Genomic DNA, 22,435 nt, shown 5'->3' with positions numbered 1-22,435 from the left:
CAGAGATCAAAAAAGAAATCAAAAGAGAAATTAGAATATATTTGAACTGAATAAAGACAAAAACACAACATGTCAAAGTTGGTGGAACGCTCCTGGACCTGTACCGAAGGGAGATTTATAGCTGTATTAGAGGAGAAAGTTCGGGAAACTATGGACTCAGGTATCATCTTAAGAAACTAAACAACAACAAAGTAAGTCCCAAATAAGCAGAAGAAAGGAAATAAAACTAAGAATCCCAGTGGAAATCACTTCAGTGATTCACTTTCAGTGAACAACCATGGAAAAAAAGGAGGAAATGGGTCAAAAGCTGTATCTTTGAGAAGATCAGTTAAACTAACAAACTTCTAAGGAGTCTGATCACGAGAGAAAAAAGAGAAGACACAAATCACTGATACCAGGAGAAGGAGAGGTGCCAGACAAGCCAAAAACTTGACAGTTGTCTGGGGGACGGAGCTTTTGGGAGGAGCTGAAAGCTTGTCCTGTCCCCGCACTGGCCACTGGGTTGTGTGGCTGGCTCTTGACTTTCAAGGCCACTGCAGACCTGGGGAGGGGACCGTGGGAATGCCACAGAGCTGGCCGTTCATGCTGCCTTTCAGCTAACTTTCTCCAGTAAATGACCCCTGGATTGTTGCAAGCGTTTGGTTAACTTTCAGAGCTCTGATAAGGTTGATTTTGACAGTTTCCATTAGAGGGGTTTTTTTTTGTTTGTTTAAGATTTTATTTATTTATTCATGACAGAGAGAGAGAGAGGCAGAGACACAGGCAGAGGGAGGGGGAGAAGCAGGCTCCACGCAGGGAGCCCGACACGGGACCCGATCCCAGGTCTCCAGGACCACACCCTGGGCCAAACCGCTGGGCCACCGGCGCTGCCCTCCGCTAGAGTTTTGTTGTCATGCCGTCAAGACAGCTGTTCTGTTTGTAGCATCATGCTTGCAGCTTTTCTTTCCAGCTGCCAGCAGGATTAATGTGTCCAGGAAACCAGTTCCTGGTAAACATTTCCAGAAGAAGGATCCAAAGACCTAGACTGTGGTTCTTTCCCCAGGTGGGCACCCTGTGTTCCTCCTGGAAGTGGGCAGTCTGTGCCCATCTCCAGGGTGTCCTCCTGCAGGACCCATGCACTGCTGTCCATACCAAAACTCCTTTCAGAAAAATGTTTTCTTTTGTCTTATATCACAAAGAGCAAATTGTTCAGGCTAATCACATCCCATTTGATTGAGGACAGATAGAAAGTTATTATCTTTGTCTTTTTTTTTTTTAACCTCAGAGAGAAAATTCAAGGAGCCATTTGAGCTTTGTGAATTTCATTAACTTTTTAATCAAAATTTTTTTTCTGCTATAATACCTCTTGATTTAATGTGGGCTGTAAGTCATAGAAAGTAAACAGATTTGAGAGTTTACTATGATGACAGCATTGGGAGAAAGGACGTTTAAAAATAGAAAATAATGGTCCCGTCCTTAGGGAGCATCTAATCTAATTGGCAGAATAAAACTAGAATTCATAACTCTTATACATCTTGTATCAAATGTGTTTGGGGAAAGAATAAAGGAGAGGTTAGAGTAAGGTGAGAACTTTTGTGTTTCCTCTATTGGATATGACAGGTCATTCATTTAGTGAGTAAATTCTTAGAGCAGCAGCAGTGCCCCGGGCATGGCACTAGGCTCTAGCGATACAGCCGTGACTCAGAAGATGAAGGCTCAGCTTCCTTTGGGCTAATTACAGCCTCGGGAAGGAGGCAGCCTGTAAGGTCCCAAGCAGGCGAGTATAATGATTGGCACCAGTGGGAATTGCTAAAAAGAATACAGAAGGATGGTGCTACTCTTTAGGTGAAGTGGCCTGGGAAGTTCCTCCCGAAGAAGTGAGAGCTGAGCTTGAAGGAAGAGAATGAGTGCAGAAGGATGTTAGGGTCAGAAGCTTTCCCTCAGAATTCAGACTCTGAGAGGACAGTTGCCCCCCTTTTGGGGAATAGCCAGCAGGCTCATGTGTGGGGGTTGTAGTGGACCTGGAGGGGAGTGCTGTGTGCTAAAGACGGGGAAGTAGGCACTGTGTGTCATGGCGTGGTGAGAAGTTTGGTTTCATCCCAAGAGGAAAGGAAGCCACTGACAGACAGATGTAAAGGGAGGAGGGACATGACTTGATTTGTATTTTTGAAAGATCACTTTGCTGCTGTGCAGGGAGTACACGATCAGGGCAAGGATGGAAGTAGGAAAATGTGTTCACGGTCCCTCACCCTTATCTCAGCAGCTTGAGAGCCAGCCGGCTCTACAGGTGGCTGCGTGGCAGGCCGTGTGGCATAATGGGAGGGTCACAGTATTTGGGGCCAGAAACACCTCCATTTGAGTCCCAACTCTTCCGTTTCACTTAGCCGTGTGAATGTGGGCAAGTGATCTGAGTTCCCTAAGCTTCTGTTTACTCGTTTATAAAATGGGGAGGAATAATCTTAGCCTTTAGGGTTGTAGTAAGGGATGTGCTAAGTAATGTGTGGGAAGTACACACAGAGGTTCCCAACGGATGTTCTCTTCCCTCATCCTGATTCGGAGCTTTGACACAAGCAAGTGGGGGTGGGTGCTCCCCGCATGAGCCTTTTGCCGTCCACAACCATAGCGCGGTGCAGAGTGCACACTCAGCTATGGTGCTGACGGCTGTGGGCGAATAGAGCAGTGCCTGATGCCGCTTCATCATTTAATTCCCAACAGGGACTCGACTTTGGGAAAGGCCGCTATTTCCATTTGGTGGCCAGGCAAGCACTGATTCCCTAGTTTTCCCGGTCTGGTGTCGCTTCACTTCATTCATCTGTATCCTAGTGGTCAGGAGCACTGGGCTTGGGGTCAAGGGGCTCTCTCCTCAGCTCCTTCATCTGTGCCATAAGGAGGCGGTGGTTAGGGCTGCAGTGGGACCCTGACTGCAGTAACTCTTGACAGGTGTCCTGTGACTCAGATCCTGCATCAGGCTAGCTTGGTGCTTGGCACATAGTACTCACCTCATAAAGGAGAGCTTCTGTTGCCATCCCTACTGCAATTAGTGCTGCTCTGCAGCGAGAATGAATTTTTTTTTTCTTTTAAAGGTTTTATTTATTTATTCATGAGAGACAGACAGAGAGAGAGAGAGAGAGGCAGAGACACAGGCAGAGGGAGAAGCAGGATCCATGAAGGGAGCCTGACATGGGACTCAATCCCGGGTCTCCAGGATCACGCCCTGGGCCGAAGGCAGGCGCTCAACTGCTGAGCCACCCAGGGATCCCAGAATGAATTTTTCTAGAGCAAAATGGCAGCAGTACTTTCTCTGAGTGTCCTGCATAGGATGAGACCCCACTCAATGGTAGCTGAGAACTGAGCAGTTGTCTGTTCTTGTTTTGTTTTGCTGCTTTTTCATGTGCCAGGTGGACAATCAGCTCATTGGAACTACTCAGCCCTTCATGCTCTACGTGACTCCCCTGAGCAACGAGAATGAGGTCATCGAGACCGGCCCTGCCGTGCAAGTGAATGCAGTAAAGTTCCCCAGTAAGAGCGCACTGACCAACATCTACAAGGTAGGCTGAGGGGAGAGCCTGGTGGGCTTGGCATGGTGGCAGGAGGCTGATGGGTTCCCTCACAGCTGAGTCCCTGAACAGCAGTGCGGGGTGTGGCTGGAAGTTGTCCTGTGGACTTAACTCCGTGGTGTAGAGGGATTTACAATAACTGCTCTTAGCACCTTGTATTCTCAACTGTGGCTTCAACTGCATGTGAGAGTGCCCAGTTTGTAGGGGCGGAGCCTGTATTTGTCAGAGTAAAAAGTCTCTGTGGGAAAGCATAACATCTTCCAGATTGGTCAGGACCAGGCATGATCCAGATGTGTTATTAAAATAGAATAATTAGAAAGGGAGTGGTAGGAGGGGTCTGACCTCGGGACAGATGTCCTCCCACATAAGCTAACACGCTGTTTAATAAAAGCATGTTGTTCAAAAGAGATAAACTTTCTTTCCTGGAGAATTTTTCACATATGAGTGAGCTGATAACGGCAGCAAATTCTGGAAAAGTGGGAGCTAAGAGGTTGCTTCCATATTTCGGGCCTCTGTCACCATTACCAGTGGGGGCCCTCCAATTCTACTGCTCCTTAAACTAGCTGCTGTCCATGTGAGCTCAGCACCATAACCCTGTCCACCGCAGCCCATCTGCAAGCGCGATCCTGACTAAGGAGATACAGATGCCCTGGAAACCAAACAGTAGGGTGGCAAACTGTATTAAACCTCTCCTGGAATTTTTGGCTAATGATGACAATGTAGAGAGAGATGAGCCAGAAATCATTTGGCGATGTGTCCTTCTTAATGGCACAGATGAAAATTCCTTCTGGTGTTTACACTATTAATCAGAATTTCTTTCTCTCTAGCATCTGATGATCACAGCTCAGAGATTCACGGTGCAAATTGAGGAGAAACTGCTCCTCAAGCTGCTGAGTTTTTTTGGCTATGATCAAGCAGAATCAGGTACGTCAAATGTTCTAAGTTTGTGTCTGGGAACTGACCCAAGAATGGCATTTTTTAGTTTGGTTGTGAAGATGGGTAGCCTCTGAGTGCCCGACAAGCTCCCTTTCCACCTCAGAGCTCGAGCTCAGAAGCTGAGGCCTGTGTCTCAGCGGCTTTTTCCAAGTTCGGTCTATTGATGGGGGAGGAGGGCTGATGGCTGATGTGGACACGGAGGAAGCTTTTTGGAGTTGTCCTGGGGTACCCAGGGTTAAGCCTTTGGGAAGCAGCATACTTTTCCTCTTCGCTGTGGATTTTTTTTGACTCATCTGTTTGAAGATAATAGAAATGATGTTTGTCATTTAGCAAAGCACTTTGCTTCTTAACCTTTGTTTAGTAAACAGACTCTGGGCAAGAATCAAATCCCTTCGGCCGTTCCTTTGGTTTATGCGAGGACAAAAAATTGGCTAGCCTTAACTTCTTAACTTTTTACATCCATGCCTGTATGCCTCAGTGTCATTACCAAGCTTCCTAGCTACTTGACTCTTTGGAGAGGGGAGTGAGAGAAGCTCTTGGAAACCCTCCATGTTCCAACAGTCACTACAGAAATCATGTAGCTTTTGTTTCTGTATTTTAGTTTCCTCCTCATCGCCTTTGTAAGATTGAATATAGAGCTTAGAAAGAAGTCGGTAATACTTAGTCTTTTGAAGACTAAATTGCATACTAAGCCTAAAGACATGGTAATATGGACTTGTACATTTATATGCCCACATGGGCTAGAGAAAAAAAAATCACTGGGGGACATGTGTGCATATGTATATACTTACACACCATGCAAGAAAAATAATTTTGCTCTTTAACTCAGACATAGAATTTAAATGTTAAGTGTACTTGGAATCAAGAGCAAGATCCTGTCTGCTTAAGACTGTGTTTTCCACTTTGGGTTGGAACACTGGTGTTTATTTGTATTCAGACAGCCAGTTGAGGGTCTGCCTGCCGGGTAGCCAGTCTCTTTTGGCACCTTCCTGGGAAGTTATACTTTAAATTTTACTGGATGTGCTTTTCTTGTAAGTTGCTCTAAATAAATTTCTTACCAAGCATTGTATAGTTGATTTAGATGTTTGTAAGCTCCTGGCCTGTCTTTTCCTGGAGCATCTCCTCCACTTTCTCTGGCCGTTTCCGTTCCCTGAATACAGATAGGCAGGTCTCTGTGGCAGTGACATTTTCTAAAACCTAGTCCCTTGTTTTCTATAAATAGAACCATAATAGCTTATAGTATACATTGGTTTGTTTGTTAGGCAGACCTGTACAGTCTCCTTGGTTTTATTTCGAAGGCACATAAAGCCAAGTGAAAATGGCTGACCAGAGGGTGTGGGCACAGGAGCAAGTGAAAGAGCACATTGCCATGTGCCAGCTCGTAGTACTCCTTTTCACTTACGAGAAGTAAAAAAAAATCTGCCTTGACTCTGCTGCTTTCCCAAATGCCCACCATTTGGGAAAGAGGGTGCTTATTGTCATGACGTCAGTGCTTTATAGCCTACAGCCTGTTTCTTTTTAAAGGCATTCTGTTTCACTCAGATGCGTTATTTAATTGGTCATGTTCATTATGATTCAGTTAAACTCTACTCCAATGGATGATATTTGGATATCATCTTATGAAATAAATTCAGATAATCTGGGTCATTAATGACAAGCGTAACAGCAGGGTTTTAGAAAACTCATAGCCAGCAAACACACCCATGACCTCTGGCTTCCCCACCTGCATGATTTTTTCCAAAGATGAGATCTGCCAGATGGCAGAGAGTCACAAATCAAAAGATTAGGCTGTTGTACTTTTTGATAAGCAACATGAAACAGATCTCTTTTGCAAAGAAATGGCATCAGGATACTGTACGTATCACCAAATCCTGAAAAACTAAACTTAGAGAGATGTGTACATTTTCTATGAATTTTTTTTCAATGTTAGCATTTGAATCGTGAGACTTCAGGAGACTTTCTTTTTTTTTTAAATTCACAATTTTACTCTTGTACTAGAGGTGGAAAAGTATGATGAAAACCTCCATGAAAAGACAGTTGAGCAAGGTGGAACACCAATTCGATACTACTTTGAAAATCTCAAAATCAGCATTCCCCAGATCAAGCTGAGTGTGTTCACTTCCAACAAGCTACCATTGGATCTTAAGGTAAGCTGATATCTGGATAAGTTATTTAAATGACTTTCCCTGTAAGAGAATAAGTGTGTTTACTATTTGCGTTTTCTGTCCAGGATCATTGTTTATAGCAGACATTTTTATAGGTTTCCCTTCTTGAAGGTTTGACATATACATACCATATATACACGCGTATACACGCGTATATGTATACGTACTTTTTAGAAAACATTTAAGTAAGACTGCTAAAGATTGAGGAGTAATGAGAGTAAACAGAATCACATAAAACTCATCTGCCATCTTCTTAGCTCTTGACTTATTAGCTCAGTGAGGTAAGAGCCTACTTTCCTAGGGCCACTACCAGATTCAGGAGAAAAGCTACAACCAAGATAATACCTTCCTTTTGTGCCCAAGACCTGCCTGCCCTCTTAGTTCTCTCCTCATCAGTATCTATCTCTTTGTGAATGGTTGACACTAGAAATGTCAGCCATCTTCAAGGAACATACTGGCCACGTACCACTGAGGTGTGACCTCACATACCACCATGATCAGAATGTGACGTGCCTGCAGATCATCCTGGTCCTCACTTGGCAGATACAGCCTGAATTCTGTCTTCATTTGCTGTAATAAGATCTATTTTAATGAAGGGATGGGGCTGGGATTCAAATGCAAGCCTATGTGACTGTGCTATACTATACCGTATATTATCTACCCCCTAGAAGATAAGGCATCAGAGAATTTTAGAGCTGTAAGAGTCCTCAGTGATCCCCTTGCTCAGTGAACAAGCCTGTTGGCGTTCAAAGCATTCTTTAACTCAAGCCTGTGTAGATAGGCCATGATGGGAGCAGGAAGAGGCCCCAGGTGGTTGTTCGAAAGTCTTTTCTTAGACTGAGTCTAAATCTGCCTCGCTGCAGCTCAGACCTATTGCTTCCAGTTCTTTTCCTTTGTTGACCTTGAAGATGGTTGTCAAGGCATTCATCCCCCTACTAACCACCAGCCCAGGACGTGTCCACTGACTCACCCTGCCTCCTTTCAGATGCTGCATGATGGCCTCTCTTCTGAACAGGGATAGCTACAGACCTGAAAAAAAATAATAAGTGTGGAGTCATATAAATTCAGATGCCTACCGGGATTATGCTAGCAATGTAGCAAGTGAAGCAGTACTGTGGGGACCGTTGCATGTCGGCTTTGCTCACTTCACCTGAAGGGGCAGCTTCAGCTCAGGTCCCGCCAGTTGCTGTCTCACAGGGTAACATGAACCCAGTGTTGCTGGATCTTCAGATTTTTCAAGTGAAGCCGGAAATCTGGACTTTTATGTGGAATCTACTGGTTTTGAAACGTTGGCCACCAGTTTGAGTTGTTTTCTTTAAAAACGTTTTGGGTCTAACAAAACACATGTGCAGGCCTCCTGTGGCGCGTGGTTTGCCAACTCACAACTTCTAAAATAGACCTGTAGGTAATGAGACAGTAGTCTGGTGAACACTAGATCATACTAGATTGGGATGGAGCAAGAGCGACTGCTTCATTTTGATGGCAAGCTGGGGATGAGCAATCGGGAGTGCCAGTAGGGACCAGAGGAGCAGGAATTGCTTTGCAACCGTCTTGAGAACAGCGCCGTGTGCCCTTTCCAACAGACTCTCCTGTCTGCTTGATTGGCTTTAATTTCATGTTTCCCAGGAGACTAAAGATACTTATAATTAGCATGGGAGTGGGGGGAAAACCATGGGAAAACCACTATCTTGCTAATATCCACAAGTATCCACTTGACTTATGTGACCCCTTGGAATGGGTTTGTTTGATAAAGTATATATTCCCCCAGAACACTTGGCACTCACCCAACAAACCAATGTTAAGCATTTCCTGAGAGTTAAGGACTTCTTGTTTTTTAAATCATCTTACTTAGAAACACAGACACCTAACTATTCCTTTCAAATTGCTCCCAGCAGAAAACTTTCCCCCAGACTGACAAATGCAATATGATTTCCTACAGTTGAAGTAGCTCCAGACCCCAGTTATATGGTACCGATGCTTGCATGTACGCTCTGCGAACAATAAACTGGGAATCCGTTAAGTCGAATGTTTCACTTGGCATTGTACCGAAGGAACATTTTGAAGACATTTTCAAATGATCGTTAAAGAAATCCAGTGGAACAGCCGTGTCTTGAGGCGTGGGGCGGGGGGTACCCCGAATGGGGCACATTAATGTTTCAGGCAGGGTGCTGGGAATTGGGACTTCAGAGTTAAATTCTAAGCTTGTGGAAGTCACCATTTCACCGTGTCTCGAGTTCTCCTAGTGGAGTCTGGGGCTCATAAAATAATGTCATTTATTCAAAGAGTTTCCTAACAGAGTAATATCCCTTTATTAGTAGCTCTTAGGAAGAGCAATATGCTCTTTGAGATGAATATGTAATGGCTAAAAGTATGTGCTTAGGGAATGGAGTGCTATCCCAGAGCAGGAATCGCAAGAGTCTGACTAAAAGGTAACCATGTCTTTGGTATTGAAGGAATAATTATCTTGATTCTCTTGACTGCAGGCCAGAAGTGAGGCTGTCAGAAGTCTCAGAGGGAAGTCTCTTCAGGTTTACACTGAGGGTACATTATTGCCAGATATAGTGTCTGTTCAGAAGGACTCAGAGCAGTTTCCCATCTGCTATCTCGATTGGATTCCTTCCTCTGTGATGGGAGAAGGGGGAGATAATAGTTCCATTTCACAAATGCAGAGACATTCCTCCCTGCCCCCCTTCTCTCCATTATTCTCCCAGGCGCGCATGTTAGAGACTAGCAGGGTAAGATCGAAAAACGCCAGGTAGCTTATATGTACTTTGGGGTTTTTTTGAAAGATCAAAAGAAGCCAGGAGCCTTTAAAAGGTTTCACGAGGTGGCCTACAGCAGTCCTTTTCCCATTTAGAGCATTGGGGTATTACAAAAGAAGGGCTTTAATTGAGCAATCTAGTTTGGAAGAAAACCCACATTTTAATGGTCAGAGAGCAAGAGGGTGGGGGTGAGGGGGAATTTCAAACAAAGACACTATTTAAAAAGCCTAAAACTGTCTTCTCAAAGGCTTGAAATAATTTGTTGGGAAACTTCAGACCCTTTACTTTTTTCCTCCCCTCCCTAAATAAAAACCAGATTTGTTAAAAGGAAAAAAGATCCAGTATTGTTAATTGTATTTCAGAAAGTGCCAGAGAGGGAAATATCCCTGTAGTTTTAAACACTGTCCCAGGAGGGAAATGGGCAAATACCCTGCTTCACATAAACAGTCTCTATGTACCATAAATAAACCTTTAAAGAATGAATTCCAGACAGTTCTGTTTAGTGCAGGATAAACTAAGAAAGGAAAGGACGTGGCCCAGGGACTGGCTTGTGATCTGAGACCTTATGGCATATGGACAGGTATTTCTTCTTTCAGCTCTCTAAAGTTTCTGGAAAACTTCAGCAGTTTTCATCTGGTAGAGGTAGGACTAGACAGTTTCCTAGTTTTATTAGGAACTCCTGAGCACAGATTGCTGTCTCTAGAATCTGTATAACAGGAAGCTGTCTGCCACTTGAATAAATAAGCATCAACTTTGTATACTACTGTATTTGATTAGTCATTTAGTTACTACAGGAAAAAAGTCCTGCTTATAGCTCTTTCCCTCTCATCTGGTCTACTTGGACTGACCAGAACAACCTGAAGGTGGCAGAGTGATTCACCCCCAAAGGCTGAATCTCCACTCTTGGCAACTGTGGGAGGCCCACAAGCAGTAAAGGACGAGGTGGAGATCATTTTTACCAAAGGACCGGAGTATCTCCTCGGAAGTACATTAGCCATTCAGAAAGGGGAGAGTGTCTCTCGTGAGGGCTTTGACAACTTGGTAGAGGCTTCCGAGTCTTTGCTACTGTGTACGGTTCCTTTTCTTCGGTATTTGGTTGCAATGAGGAAGCTGGGCTAAAAAACCTTTTGCCTTAAGCCTTTGTTTGGATCTCATTTCCTCTCCTCTGAGAAGAAAGTAATACTCAGAGTTGTGCTGGCAAAACAAACTGCTCAGCTGATGTCAGTACCTCTCCCGGCTGTTTACTGTATGGCTCGAAGCAAAGGAGTTCAGCCGACCAGGCCTCACCTCAGTTTCTCCTGTCACCGCCACGTGGATGGGTGCAGCATGCATGAATGAATAGCAGAAGGTTTTTTAGGGGAATAGTATCATCCTCCATCCTGGTCTTCACACTTCCCACCTGATGGGTGGGTACTGTAGTGAAAATGAGCACTTTCGAGCCTAAAACTTCCCAGTAACTAACTGCATGAGTGTAGGTCATCCACTTAACATTTCTCTGGTTTTCTTTATTTTCAAAGTGAGAGTGTTGGGCTGAATTACTGTGTTAGGCTGAATTAACCTAAGAATACTCTTAATCTCACATTCTTTAGTGGGAGGTTACTAGTGACCCCCCAAGGGCCCGGATCCAGGGCCTTTTTTCTGTAGGGTCCTCTGCCATATTCGGTGTTGCTGACTCCCCATTCCTTTCTGGTTCTCCCCTTATTCTTCTGTTTGTTTCTTTGTCTTCACAGCTTTCTTTTCCTCTACTTCTCCTGACCCATCTGTTTAGGGGTCATTTTTTCCTCTGTGAACCACACCGTCTGGTCATATCCCCTTGCCCGTTTTAAAAATCATATTATTGATCTTTTACCACCTGTAATTTTAGAAGCTCTTTATATACGGTTGGTCTTTGATATGAGTTGCAAAGTTTCTTTCTTCAGCTTTTCAATTGGCTTTTTACTTTTGATGTATGTATGAACCACACGAAAGCCTTCTATTTTTATGTCATCAAATTTACCAGTCCTTTGCCTGTTTGAATCTGTATTTGAGTTCCCAAAAAAGTTTCCCCATTCTCTGGTTTTAAAACATCCCATCTATATTTTCTTCAGTTATAACAATCTCATTCCAATAAAAGATGCTCCCAAAAAAGAATTTAAGGCAGCCTCTGAAAATGCATGCTAAAAGATGAAAAAATAAGGGAGAAAATAGAAAGTGCATGAAGTTGCGCAGGAGGTTTTACTATAAAGACATTTTGATTCACTGGGGAGTGTATAGATGTTTTAGTTAGTGCTGTTAGACCAACTACATAGCCAATTGGAAAAATACAAAATTAGATTTGTTACTTATATCCTAAGGAGAGATTCCATGCGGATCAAAGATTTACTAACATTAGCATGAAAAAGTATTTTCACATTCAAAGAAGAAGAGTATTTTGCGTGCTGTCTAAAATCCTTAAGAGATCAATCTTATTAAACAAAATATAATTGGAAAATAGACCATATCCAGAAATTGTTAATTGGTTTATAGTGGAGCCAGACTAGCTGAGAATTGCAAGAAAGGCTTGATAGAAGAAAACCCCCAAAGGTCTATTTGAAAGTGCTGGAAATCTACCAGGACATCTAGGACTTGAGGGTCCAAGATTTATGTGAGGAAGGAAACTCAATAAAGTGAGCCCAACATTTGCTTTGCTTTTATTCTTGAGATAATCTTAATCTATAAGTGGCATGTGGAGAAATGCAGAGAAGTTAAGCAGAAGGCAGCTGCCAAAGGCAGAGAGTCTGAGTAAGGCTCTTGGCAGTCTCATGGGGCTGGCATAGCAAACATTAGCTACTAAGAGAGCTGGTAATCGAAAGAGGGGCTAATATCTTACAGAGAAAGGACAGACAGGAAAGAGCCCCTAGTAGTCTGAGCTGCTGTATATTTTGAGGCAGGTGCCAATTTCTAGGTAACCTAGTCTGAGAGAGGCCAAGATGAAAGTGGCAGTCAAGAGGCAGGAAAACAAAGTAGACCTTCTAGCAGTTTTCTGGTGCTGGGTAGTTAAAAGTGGAGGAATGGACCACTGATACTATATGAGGCCTTATAAAGACTAAAATAGACCAGGAGTCACAAAGACTGAAATCCAGCCTTGAGAAAGCCCAAATCCTGATTGGATGAAACCTCTTTTACTGCCTGCTAGAAACTAAAGACTCATCCATAGTATCTAAAAGTTTTCATAGAAAATGCTATATTCAGTCACAAATTACAGGGCCTACCAAGAGAGGAGACCAAGATTAAAAACAAACACTAGAAGCAGACCCACAGATAACCAAAAGTTGGCATTATCAAACACAGAATTTTAAAGAATAAATGTAAGTGTGCTCAAGAAGTTTACCAGAAAACTATAATTTATATATATGTATGTATGTACACGCGTGTGTGTATATGTGTGTGTGTGTGTGTAAAAGATTTTATTTATTTATTCATGAGAGACACACACACAGAGAGGCAGAGACACAGGCAGAGGGAGAAGCAGGCTCCATGCAGGGAGCCCGATGTGGGACTCGATCCCGGGTCTCCAGGATCAGGCCCTGGGCTGAAGGTGGCGCTAAACCACTGAGCCACCCGGGCTGCCCTATAATTTATATTTTGAAAATAACCAAATAAGGGAAATTTATAGACCAGAATTTTTTCATGAACATAGAAGTAAAAAATCTAAACAAAATATTAACAAATTAAATACAGCAATGTAGAAGAAGGAAAATATAATTAAAATGGATTCCAGGAATGCAAATATAAGTATTTTCAAATAAATTATGTAATTTACCACATCAATAAAATGAAAAGAAGAAAAAATATGGTTATCTCAACAGTTGCACTAAAGCCTTTTGAGAAAATTCAGCATCTATTTATGATAACTCAGCAAGTAAATAATAGAAGGGAACTGCCTTAACCTGATAAAGTATATCTATAAAAAAGCTATAGCAAACATACTCAGTGGTGATATATTGAAAGCAGGGAAGGTATCCATTATCACTTCTGTTCACTGTCATGCTGGAGATCCTAGTCAGTGAAATAAGGCTGGAAAAATTACAGAAGAAATAAAAGAAATAAATTGTATAAGAACTGGACAGGAAAATGAAAACTTTCTTTACAGAGAACATGAATATGTAGTTAGAAAAATCTAAAAGAATGCACAGATAAATTATTATCTGAATGAATAAGTAAATTTACAAAGGTCACTGGACATAGTGTACAAAAATCAATTGTATTTCTACATGTCAGCAACAATTATGGAGAAAAAGGAAATTTGCAGGATCTGGTTTACAAAAGAGTTAAGAAAACATCAAATGTAATATTTTTATCTATTGCTGTGTGACAAACTACTCTAAAACCTAGTGGTTCAGAACAGTCACTTTATTTGTTCACAGTTCTATGGGTCAGCGATATAGGCTGGACTCTGTTGAATGCTGCTTCTGCTGGACTCACCTGTGGTTATTCATCTGGCAGTCGACTGAGATTGACTGGTACATGATGACCATACTCACATGTCAAGTGTTAGGTGTTGGCTGTCAAAAGAACCTCCTTGCACATGGACTCTCAGCTTCTTCACATGCTGGAGGTGGCAAAAAGGGCAGAACATGAGCTCCAAGGCTCCTGAGGCCTAGGCTCAGCAGTCACACAGTGTTACTTCCACGCATTTTCTTGGTTGAAGCAAATTACAAGGTCAGCACAGATGAAATAGTCTCTACTAATGGTACAAGATGTAAAGAAGATATGGCCATTTTTAATCTACTACAGATACCTAGGAATAAATCCAACAAAGGTGTATATAAGACCTTTGCATGAAAAACAATGTAACATTAAGAGAAAAGAGAACTAAATAGATAAGGGGACATACCACATTGATAAGTTGAAAGATTTAATACTGTGAAGTTGGCATTTCTCTTCAAATTAGTCTATAGATTCAGTGCAGTCTTGATGAAAATTCCAACAACTTTTTGTGGCAGATTGACAAGCTGGTTCTAAAATTTATTTGAAAATGAAAAGTGCAAAGAATAACCAGGGTAATCCTGGGGCGGGGAGAAAAGAACAAGGTTGGAGAGCTTATACTATTAGATTTCAAAACTCATTACAAAACTACAGTAATTAAGACAGTGTGGTATTGGTAGAAGACAGGACAAAATGAAACACAAAAGGGAATCCAGGGATGCCTGGGTGGCTCAGTGGTTGAGCATCTGCCTTTGGCTCAGGTCGTGATTCTGGGGTCCTGGGATCGAGTCCTGAATCAGACTCCCCGCAGGGAGCCTGTTTCTCCTTCTGCCCGAGTCTCTGCTTCTCTCTCTGTGTCTTTCTGAATAAACAAATAAAATCTTTAAAAAAAAAAGGGGGGGGGGATCCAGAAACAGACACATAAACTCAGTTACTCAACTTATGACAAAGTTTATACCACACTGCAGTAGGGGAGAGGGTGATCATTTTAGTGAACATTGCTTAGGTAATTAGATACCCATCTGGGAAAAAAAAATGGATCTTTATTTCTGCTTCACAGCATATAAAAAAAATCAAATCCACATAGATTATAGATTTAAATGTGAAAAGTAAAACAATAAAAAAATTTTTAGTAAGCACAGGGTGTACCTTTCTGACCTTGGTGTAGATAATAATTTAACCAGGAAACAGAAAGCTCTTTTCCTAAAGGAAAAGATTGGTAAGTTGGATTTCATTAAAACAGAATTCTGATCATCAAAACACACTATTTAAAGAGTAATAAATCACAGAATGGGAAAAGATAATTGCAATCAATTGTAGTACATCTGTTCACCAGAGGACTTATATAGAAAATGGGTAAGAAAAACACCTATACCTACAGAGCAATAAGAAAAAATTCGACAACCCACTACAAAAATGAGCAAAAGACTTGAGTAGACACTTCACAAAAACGGATATCCAAATGGCCAGTCTGAGTGTGAAAAGGTGCCTCATCTCATGCTTCACCGGGAAAATGGAAATTAAAACCACACTGAGATACCATTATACATCCATCAGAATATTTGTCTTTTAAAAGGCTGTCTAGGGCAGCCCTAGTGGCACAGCGGTTTAGCGCCGCCTGCAGCCCAGGGTGTGATCCTGGAGACCTGGGATCGAGTCCCACATTGGGCTCCTTGCAGGGAGCCTACTTCTCCCTCTGCCTCTCTCTCTGTGTGTGTGTGTGTGTGTCTCTCATGAATAAATAAATAAAATCTTTAAAAATAAATAAATAAAAGGCTGTCTATACCGAGTGTTGAGGAGGTAGAACAACAGGAAATTTCATAGACTGCCAGAGAGAGCATAAACCAGTTCAGCTGCTGAGAATGACTGTTGGGCAGTACTGTGTATACGAGGAATGAATGTGTACAGTCTTTGTGACACAGCAGCTCCACTCCCAGGTATATATTCAAGAAAAGTGTGTACAAATGGGCCCCCAAAGACATGTCTGTGAATGTTTTTAGCAGCATTATTCATAATAGCACAAAACTTGAAACAGCATGATTGTTCAATAACAACATGGCCTAATAAAGTGTGTTTTATTCATATATTGGAACTAAAAATGAAAATTAAGCAACTGCAGCTATATGTAACACCCAGAGTACGCACTGATGGTTTCCTTTATAGAGCATTCAAAGCAGGTAGTAGAGGTCAGGATAGTGGTTACCCTAGGGAGGAGGGAGAAGTATCTGGGAGGCCACGGTTGGGAAAGGGAGTGCTTCCTAGATGGGAGTAATCATTTACTCTCTGTCTCCCAGGTGATGGTTACATGGTGGTTGTGTTCACTTTGGGGAAAAAACCATTGAGCTCTACGTTTGGTTAGCACACCTTTCTTTTTCTTTTCTTTTCTTTCTCTCTCTCTCTTTTTTTTTTTTTTTTAGAGGAAAGAACAGAGAGACTCTTTTTTTTAAAAGATCTTATTTATTTATTTATTTATTTATTTATTTATTTATTTATTATTTAAAGATTTATTTATTTATTCATGAGAGACACACAGAGAGAGAGGCAGAGACACAAGCAGAGGGAGAAGCAGGCCCCATGCAGGAAGCCCAACTTGGGACTCGATCCTGGGTCTCCAGGATCACGCCCTGGGCTGAAGGCAGTGCTAAACCGCTGAGCCACTGGGGCTGCCCTAGCACACCTTTCTATATGTGTGGTAACTTCAGTCAAAAAAAGTAAAGCACAACATGTATACAGAATAGACCGGAAAGAATTATGCGGTGAAGCTGATAGTGTTTATTTCTATGGATCTATGTTACCTTGGGTGACTTACATAGATATTTTGTGTGAATATTTTACTTTCATAGTTACAGGAAAAATCCTTATTTATAAATATCAAAATCTTGACTCTCATAGGAAAGTTAATGTAACTTGTAGCTTTCATGGAATCCAAAGTTACCGCACCCTGGAAGGCCATCAGATGGCTTACATATGTCATTTCCTTTCCTCCCTAACTAGGCCCTAAAGAGTACCTTGGGATTTCCACTGATTCGGTTTGAGGACGCTGTGATTAATCTGGATCCGTTCACTCGGGTACATCCTTATGAGACGAAGGAGTTCATCATCAATGATATCCTCAAACATTTCCAGGAGGTGAGCTTTGGAGAAGTACTTAGTGGCTGGAACATAAGCAGAATGTTTGTTTTGGTTGTTTGGGAATTTTGGTTACTAAGACATTACTATTGAGAACCCAGTTAAACGTTTGCTGTAAGGGGTCAGGTCACAGCCCATGAAGCCATCTACATCATGAAAGTCCTGAAATGGTGTCTTTGATTTATGAGCTGTCTTGTCCCTCCGAGAACTAGTCTCAGGAGGGGCTCCCACTAGATTAGTCGTAACTCTTAAGAGTTTAATTGATGCTTTAATAACACAAAATACTGTGACTTCTCTATTTATTGGGCATGGGTCTACTTTCAGCAACCATATCAGTGTTCTTGGAGCCTCTGAGATCCTGCCCTAGAGTTGAACTTCAAATTTTTATCAAGTTGGACATTTTCCAATTTGTATTTATTATCCAGACTCTTTGATATTAGATAGGTCAAGATCGTATCAAATTTATTAACTGTCAAAGTTATATATTCTTTTCCCACTTCCTTTTTTCCCTCCTATCTCCCTCTTTTCTTTCTTTGCTTCCTTCCTTGACTTTCTTAGTTGGTGATATTTCCATTCAACTGTTTGGAGAGTGACATAGAGATCCCTGGAATCTGGAATCAGACAGTGGAGAGATGCAGAAAGTGGAAGGTTACTTGGTAGATCTGAACGTGCCCTCTCTATGCACCGCCCCCTCTGCTGATAATGAGGGGAACTATCACTCCACTCTCCTTCCTCATTTTCCTTCTAGAACTCTCCTGCTGATGATTTCCCTATTTTAGGAACAATGAAGAGTGTAATGTATATACTAATAAATATTTGTAAAGGATATTTCCTGTTGCATAGCTCTTGTTTATTCTTCGAAATGGCTTTGAGGAGTATTTCTGAGTACTGGAAGTCATCTCTGGGGTCCGTGCATTGGGAGACCTTGGGTGGAGCTCATGGAAGGATAGGAGCTTGCAATGGATGCGAATGAAGAGGTTGTTGTGGGTGTGGATGAGAATGGAGGACGAGAACTTTTTGCTCAGGACATTCTACCTGTAGGTATCAACAGGTGCTGGTTCTCATCTCCTCTGTCTGCTCCATTTGACAGGAGCTCCTCAGCCAGGCAGCCCGGATCTTGGGATCAGTGGACTTTCTTGGCAACCCCATGGGGCTTCTGAACGATGTTTCTGAAGGGGTTACTGGACTGATAAAATATGGAAATGTCGGGGGCCTCATCAGGAATGTCACACACGGCGTATCAAACTCTGCTGCCAAGGTAAGGAAAGAAAAGTGAGATCCATTGTCACTGACCTCGGGAGTCATAGCTGTGAGGCTGTGAGGAGTTGCACATGTGGCCTTTGCTTCCTTGCCCACCTGCCCTGCCTCCCCACCCGTCTGATGACCTGGCACTGGGTCCACTGAGCCCCCCGCGTTATCTCTTCTTCCTCGGGTCCACCACCACTGTCTTTTCCTGGGTTCCGGTTGTCCCCTCCCTGGGTCACTGCACTAGCTCGTCCCACCCCCAACCCGCTGGGCTCCGCTGCCACCTGCACAATGCCACCAGAGTGAACTCGCTTTTGATAAACCTAGGATTTGATTGTGCTCTTCTCCTACCTGAAATCTACCAGTTACTTCCCACAACTTGCAGGATAAAGTCCGACCTGAAAACTGGCTTCTAGAGCAGCAGAAGGAAGGACAGTGGTATCATTCTCCTGTGTCCTGCTGTCTGGTTGGCTTTTTTGTTCATTGGCCTCTTGTTTGGTAGACATCTTGTTATTCTGCAATTTCTTTTCTGGCAGGAGCTGATTATATGCGTGCAGCTGGGAAAGGAAAGGTAGTTGGAGGGGAGTTACTCTTTGCCTCTGTTTCCCTCTCCTTCCTGTTGGCTCCACAGACTTTCCTCCTCGCAGTTGACCTTCTTGTGAAGGAACAGGGTTTGAGAAGGCACCTGTGCTCTGCTTCCTTCTGCTGGAGCCTGTGTGGCCATGAAATCACAGGTGCCCCCCGTCTGTGAGGCTGTCAAGCTGGCTTTAGCATAGGGAAGCCGTTAGTGATGCCACATGGGAGGCTGTCTGAAGGGCAGGTGAGAAAGTGAGTTGAGCAACACTTCTGTATTGCATGGCGATCTTGGTGACGGGGTGTGAAAGCTGGGGATTTATTTCTGTTTTCCACACTCTTTTCTAGAGGTGATAGTTCTTTAGTCAGGTCAGTTTTCAGTACGGTAGTTACGTCAAACAGTATACTCTTTGGCCTGTGTTCAAAACAGACAGCAGAGGAGCAGGAAAGACTTTCTAAATCACGGTTGGGAACCAGACTCAGGTTCAGAGCCTGAATGAGCACGCACACTTCTGCCATGAATCATTCTTCATGCAACCTGGGACCTTCACCCCCACGACGACGTGAACCATTTTAGCAGTTGCACTCATTGCCCACTGTCCTTTTAGCTACTCAACTTGGCATAAACAGATGCACTTTGATATTCAGTTCTAAATGCCCCAACTGCGAGATTTTATTTAATTTGATGAAATTTTAATTAACATAGGGAAACCTCTTTGGTCTTATAATTACTTTCTTTGTTTTTGAGGGAGAAATGCACTTACTATTTATTGAGAGACCTTCCTCAACCTTGGATAGAAATGCACCTACCTCACAGGCTCACTATAAGGATAAAATGAGCTAGCACGTTATGAAAACTTTGAAAAATAGAGGCGGGACAAGAGAAATGGGTCCTCACTCTGACTCTTACATTTGCATCCATGTAAAATGTTCAGACTTTAGCCACCAGGGAACCATCAGTGCCCCTGACATGAAAGCCACAGTGTTCCAGGCTACAGAGGAGGAGGGTGTCAGGCACAAAGAGTGGGAGAATCGGACTCCATCCGGGCCAGTTTGGCTGTTAGGAACCCTGTCACTAACCTGCTAGACAAGAATGAAGAAGTTGGTAGCTTGCCTGTGGCCTCTGCGGGTCTCTCCAGAGTTTCTCTGTACCATCCTGGTGAAAAGGGTTGGCCTTTGCTCTATTCTCCCTCATTTATGGAAGTCGCATGTGTTCCTTGGTTCTTCTGCTTCCCCTGGAAAACAATTTTAGAAGCCCGAGCGCCCGCACAAGAAGAGAACCTTCTGCAGAAAGGGGTCGAGTACTCCTTATCCCAGTCATCACCCCCAAATCAATATGAAGGCCTGTGTGGCCCTGATCAGGCATTTTATTGAATATCAGGCTTTTTTATTGTCTTTGGATTTGCATAGGAGGACTGCCTTCTAGGGCCCAAGGCCTCTTGAATGGGAACCCTGCTCCCTATGTGGTTGGGGTCCTTTTTCATGCAATTCTCTGGCCTTTAGTAAACTAATCAGTGTTGGCATCACAGGCTGCTACTCAGAGGAATTGCTGTGTAAATTTATTTGGATACCAAGAACCCTGGGTGTGTTATAAAAATTAGGCCGAATATCTAAGATGAGAAAGCAAGGAAACTTAACATTACTATTTCTTGTTGGAAATGGTAGCTCCGAAAGCCAGGCCTGTCAACTAAATAGGCACTCAGGTCATCTGTGTTTCTGTATGTATGTAGTTTGGCTAAAGATCTCCATTTTCTTGAAGTTTTGTGGGTTGAAATCAGACCTTTAATGTTGCTTTGGGGGAATGTTTTGTTTGCTTTTGTGTGTACACAAGAGGAGTTTAAGGAAGTGCAAATGACCACAATAATCAACTGTTGGTCTGTGGGAAGTATTCCTTTAAAGAATGCCTGAGTGCTCATGATTAAAGAATGGGGTCAGAAGACAGGACTGCACCTCACCAAGCCCACCAGCCAGGCCCACTTGGCTGCAAAGACCAAAGGGCTTTAGCCATGGTTCTTTGAGCTTTGAGTGGAGTGGAGAAGCTCCATAAACTTCTCGAAAATAATTAGAAATATGATCTACATGTATTATTCTGGAGCAAGAATCTCAAGTTTTCATCAGATTGTCAGGCTCTTTTTTTTTTTTTAAGATTTTTATTTATTTATTCATGAGAGACACAGAGAAAGAGGTGGAGACACAGGCAGAGGGAGAAGCAGGCTCCCTGCGGGGAGCCCGATGCCAGACTCAATCCCAGGACCCCAGAATCAGGACCTGAGCTGAAGGCAGATGCTCAACCACTGAGCCACCCAAGTGTCCCAAATCAGATTGTCAGGCTTATGGCTTCCCAAAGATCATACAGCACTATTGCAGACATAGAGTTGTGCACTGGCAGTTGGGCTACCAGGGTTCTAACACTATTCCTGCCTTTTAATAATCTTTTTTTCTGTTAATCTTGAGGTTGTTTTTTTTTTTTTTTTTTAACCAATGAAAAGATGATGCTAAACTCTGCTGCCCCCACCCTGCCCCGCCCCACCCCGCCCCGCCACACCACTGAGCTGAGGAGAAAAAGAGATGAAGAATGTGAAAACCCAGTGAGACATTAAAAGGGAATTCATTCTGTCACATAAGAAGGTAATAGATCTGCACGTCTTACTTGTCCCTGGATAGATGCTGTGAATTATTCACAACAAATTTTTTATTTCAGTCCATCATATCCATTTCTGGGATTTTTCATTACAATTTGAACTATTATTTAGTTTATTTAATATTAGCCTCAAGAAAATAGACCTAGGAATTAATCTGTGCCCTTTGTCCCCTTGATTTATATGAGCCTTTTCTTCTCATCGCCCAGCCCCCGGACATCTGCTTATGGATTCCAGATATAAGGTGATATGACTTAGGGACTGGCCACCAAGCTGTGAGCATCTGTTCCCTGACTTCCCTGCCTGGTCTTGGCTAAAGGACTCTAACCCTTTGAGTAGAACCTCAAAGATCTGATCCCCTTCTAAGACCATGACAAGACGATTGCTCCTAGAGCCCTTTCCAGGAATAGAATTTATTTAAGAAAAGCACAGCATTTCAAATTCCAGAACCATGTCAAAAGGACAGGTTTTTTTCCTGCTTTTCTGCTCAGGAGATAGAATGGGGAGTATTAGCTCCATTATATAATGGAAGAAACTGAGGCCCGGAGAGGTCAGGTGACTTGCCCAGGGTCAGTCAGGTAACCATAGAGTCAGGACCCGCTCTTCTGCACTAGCACTTCCATTCTCATCTGCAGTTACACTTTTGAGATATTGCTAATGGCTTGATTGGTTCTAGACATGCCTCTCTATATTAAAAACAACAACAAGAAAGACAAAAACAAATAAAAAGGCCTGCCCAGTCTTAGAATGAACTTTGATAGCTTCTAGGAAAACCATCTGAAGATAAATATAAGCAAGTTACATGAGAGAGAAGGGGAAAGAGAGAGACGAGTCTGTCTGGATAGGTTCATAGAAAGCCCAGCTAGGACTTTAGGTAGAATTTTGTTCAGTTCTTCGGTCTCTGTTTGGGGTGCAGTGTACAGAGGAGCCACTTCCCTTCCAAGAGGACCTTTCACTGGCCTTTTGTGCCCAGGAAACCAGATCTGGGTCTGAACGGTGATGCA

General features: G+C 42.8%; 1 protein-coding gene and 1 long non-coding RNA gene across 22 annotated transcripts in view; one reads left to right on the top strand and one right to left on the bottom strand.

Moving 5' to 3' along the window:
• The window catches only part of VPS13D (vacuolar protein sorting 13 homolog D), a 316,308-nt gene that overhangs the window by 217,780 nt on the left and 76,093 nt on the right, over window positions 1-22,435 (top strand). For 20 of the 21 annotated variants that reach the window (XM_049107151.1, XM_049107184.1, XM_049107181.1 and 17 more), the window contains 5 exons: window positions 3,378-3,527; window positions 4,364-4,460; window positions 6,471-6,619; window positions 16,840-16,974; window positions 18,065-18,232. In XM_049107151.1, coding sequence (XP_048963108.1) covers window positions 3,378-3,527; window positions 4,364-4,460; window positions 6,471-6,619; window positions 16,840-16,974; window positions 18,065-18,232 — 699 coding nt within the window. Of the gene's footprint in view, window positions 1-3,377; window positions 3,528-4,363; window positions 4,461-6,470; window positions 6,620-16,839; window positions 16,975-17,532; window positions 17,798-18,064; window positions 18,233-22,435 lie in introns of those variants that run through there. The other variant, XM_049107192.1, reaches the window with a different exon arrangement.
• LOC125754610 (uncharacterized) lies at window positions 16,240-18,149 on the bottom strand. The gene is made up of 2 exons (XR_007409306.1): window positions 18,010-18,149; window positions 16,240-17,000 (listed from the first exon to the last, which is right to left on the bottom strand). It is a non-coding gene; the product is annotated as an uncharacterized LOC125754610 (long non-coding RNA).

This window comes from Canis lupus, chromosome 2 (genome assembly GCF_003254725.2).
Source record: "Canis lupus dingo isolate Sandy chromosome 2, ASM325472v2, whole genome shotgun sequence".
NCBI classification, from domain to species: Eukaryota; Metazoa; Chordata; class Mammalia; order Carnivora; family Canidae; genus Canis; species Canis lupus.
This window is presented reverse-complemented; position numbering and strand designations above follow the sequence as displayed.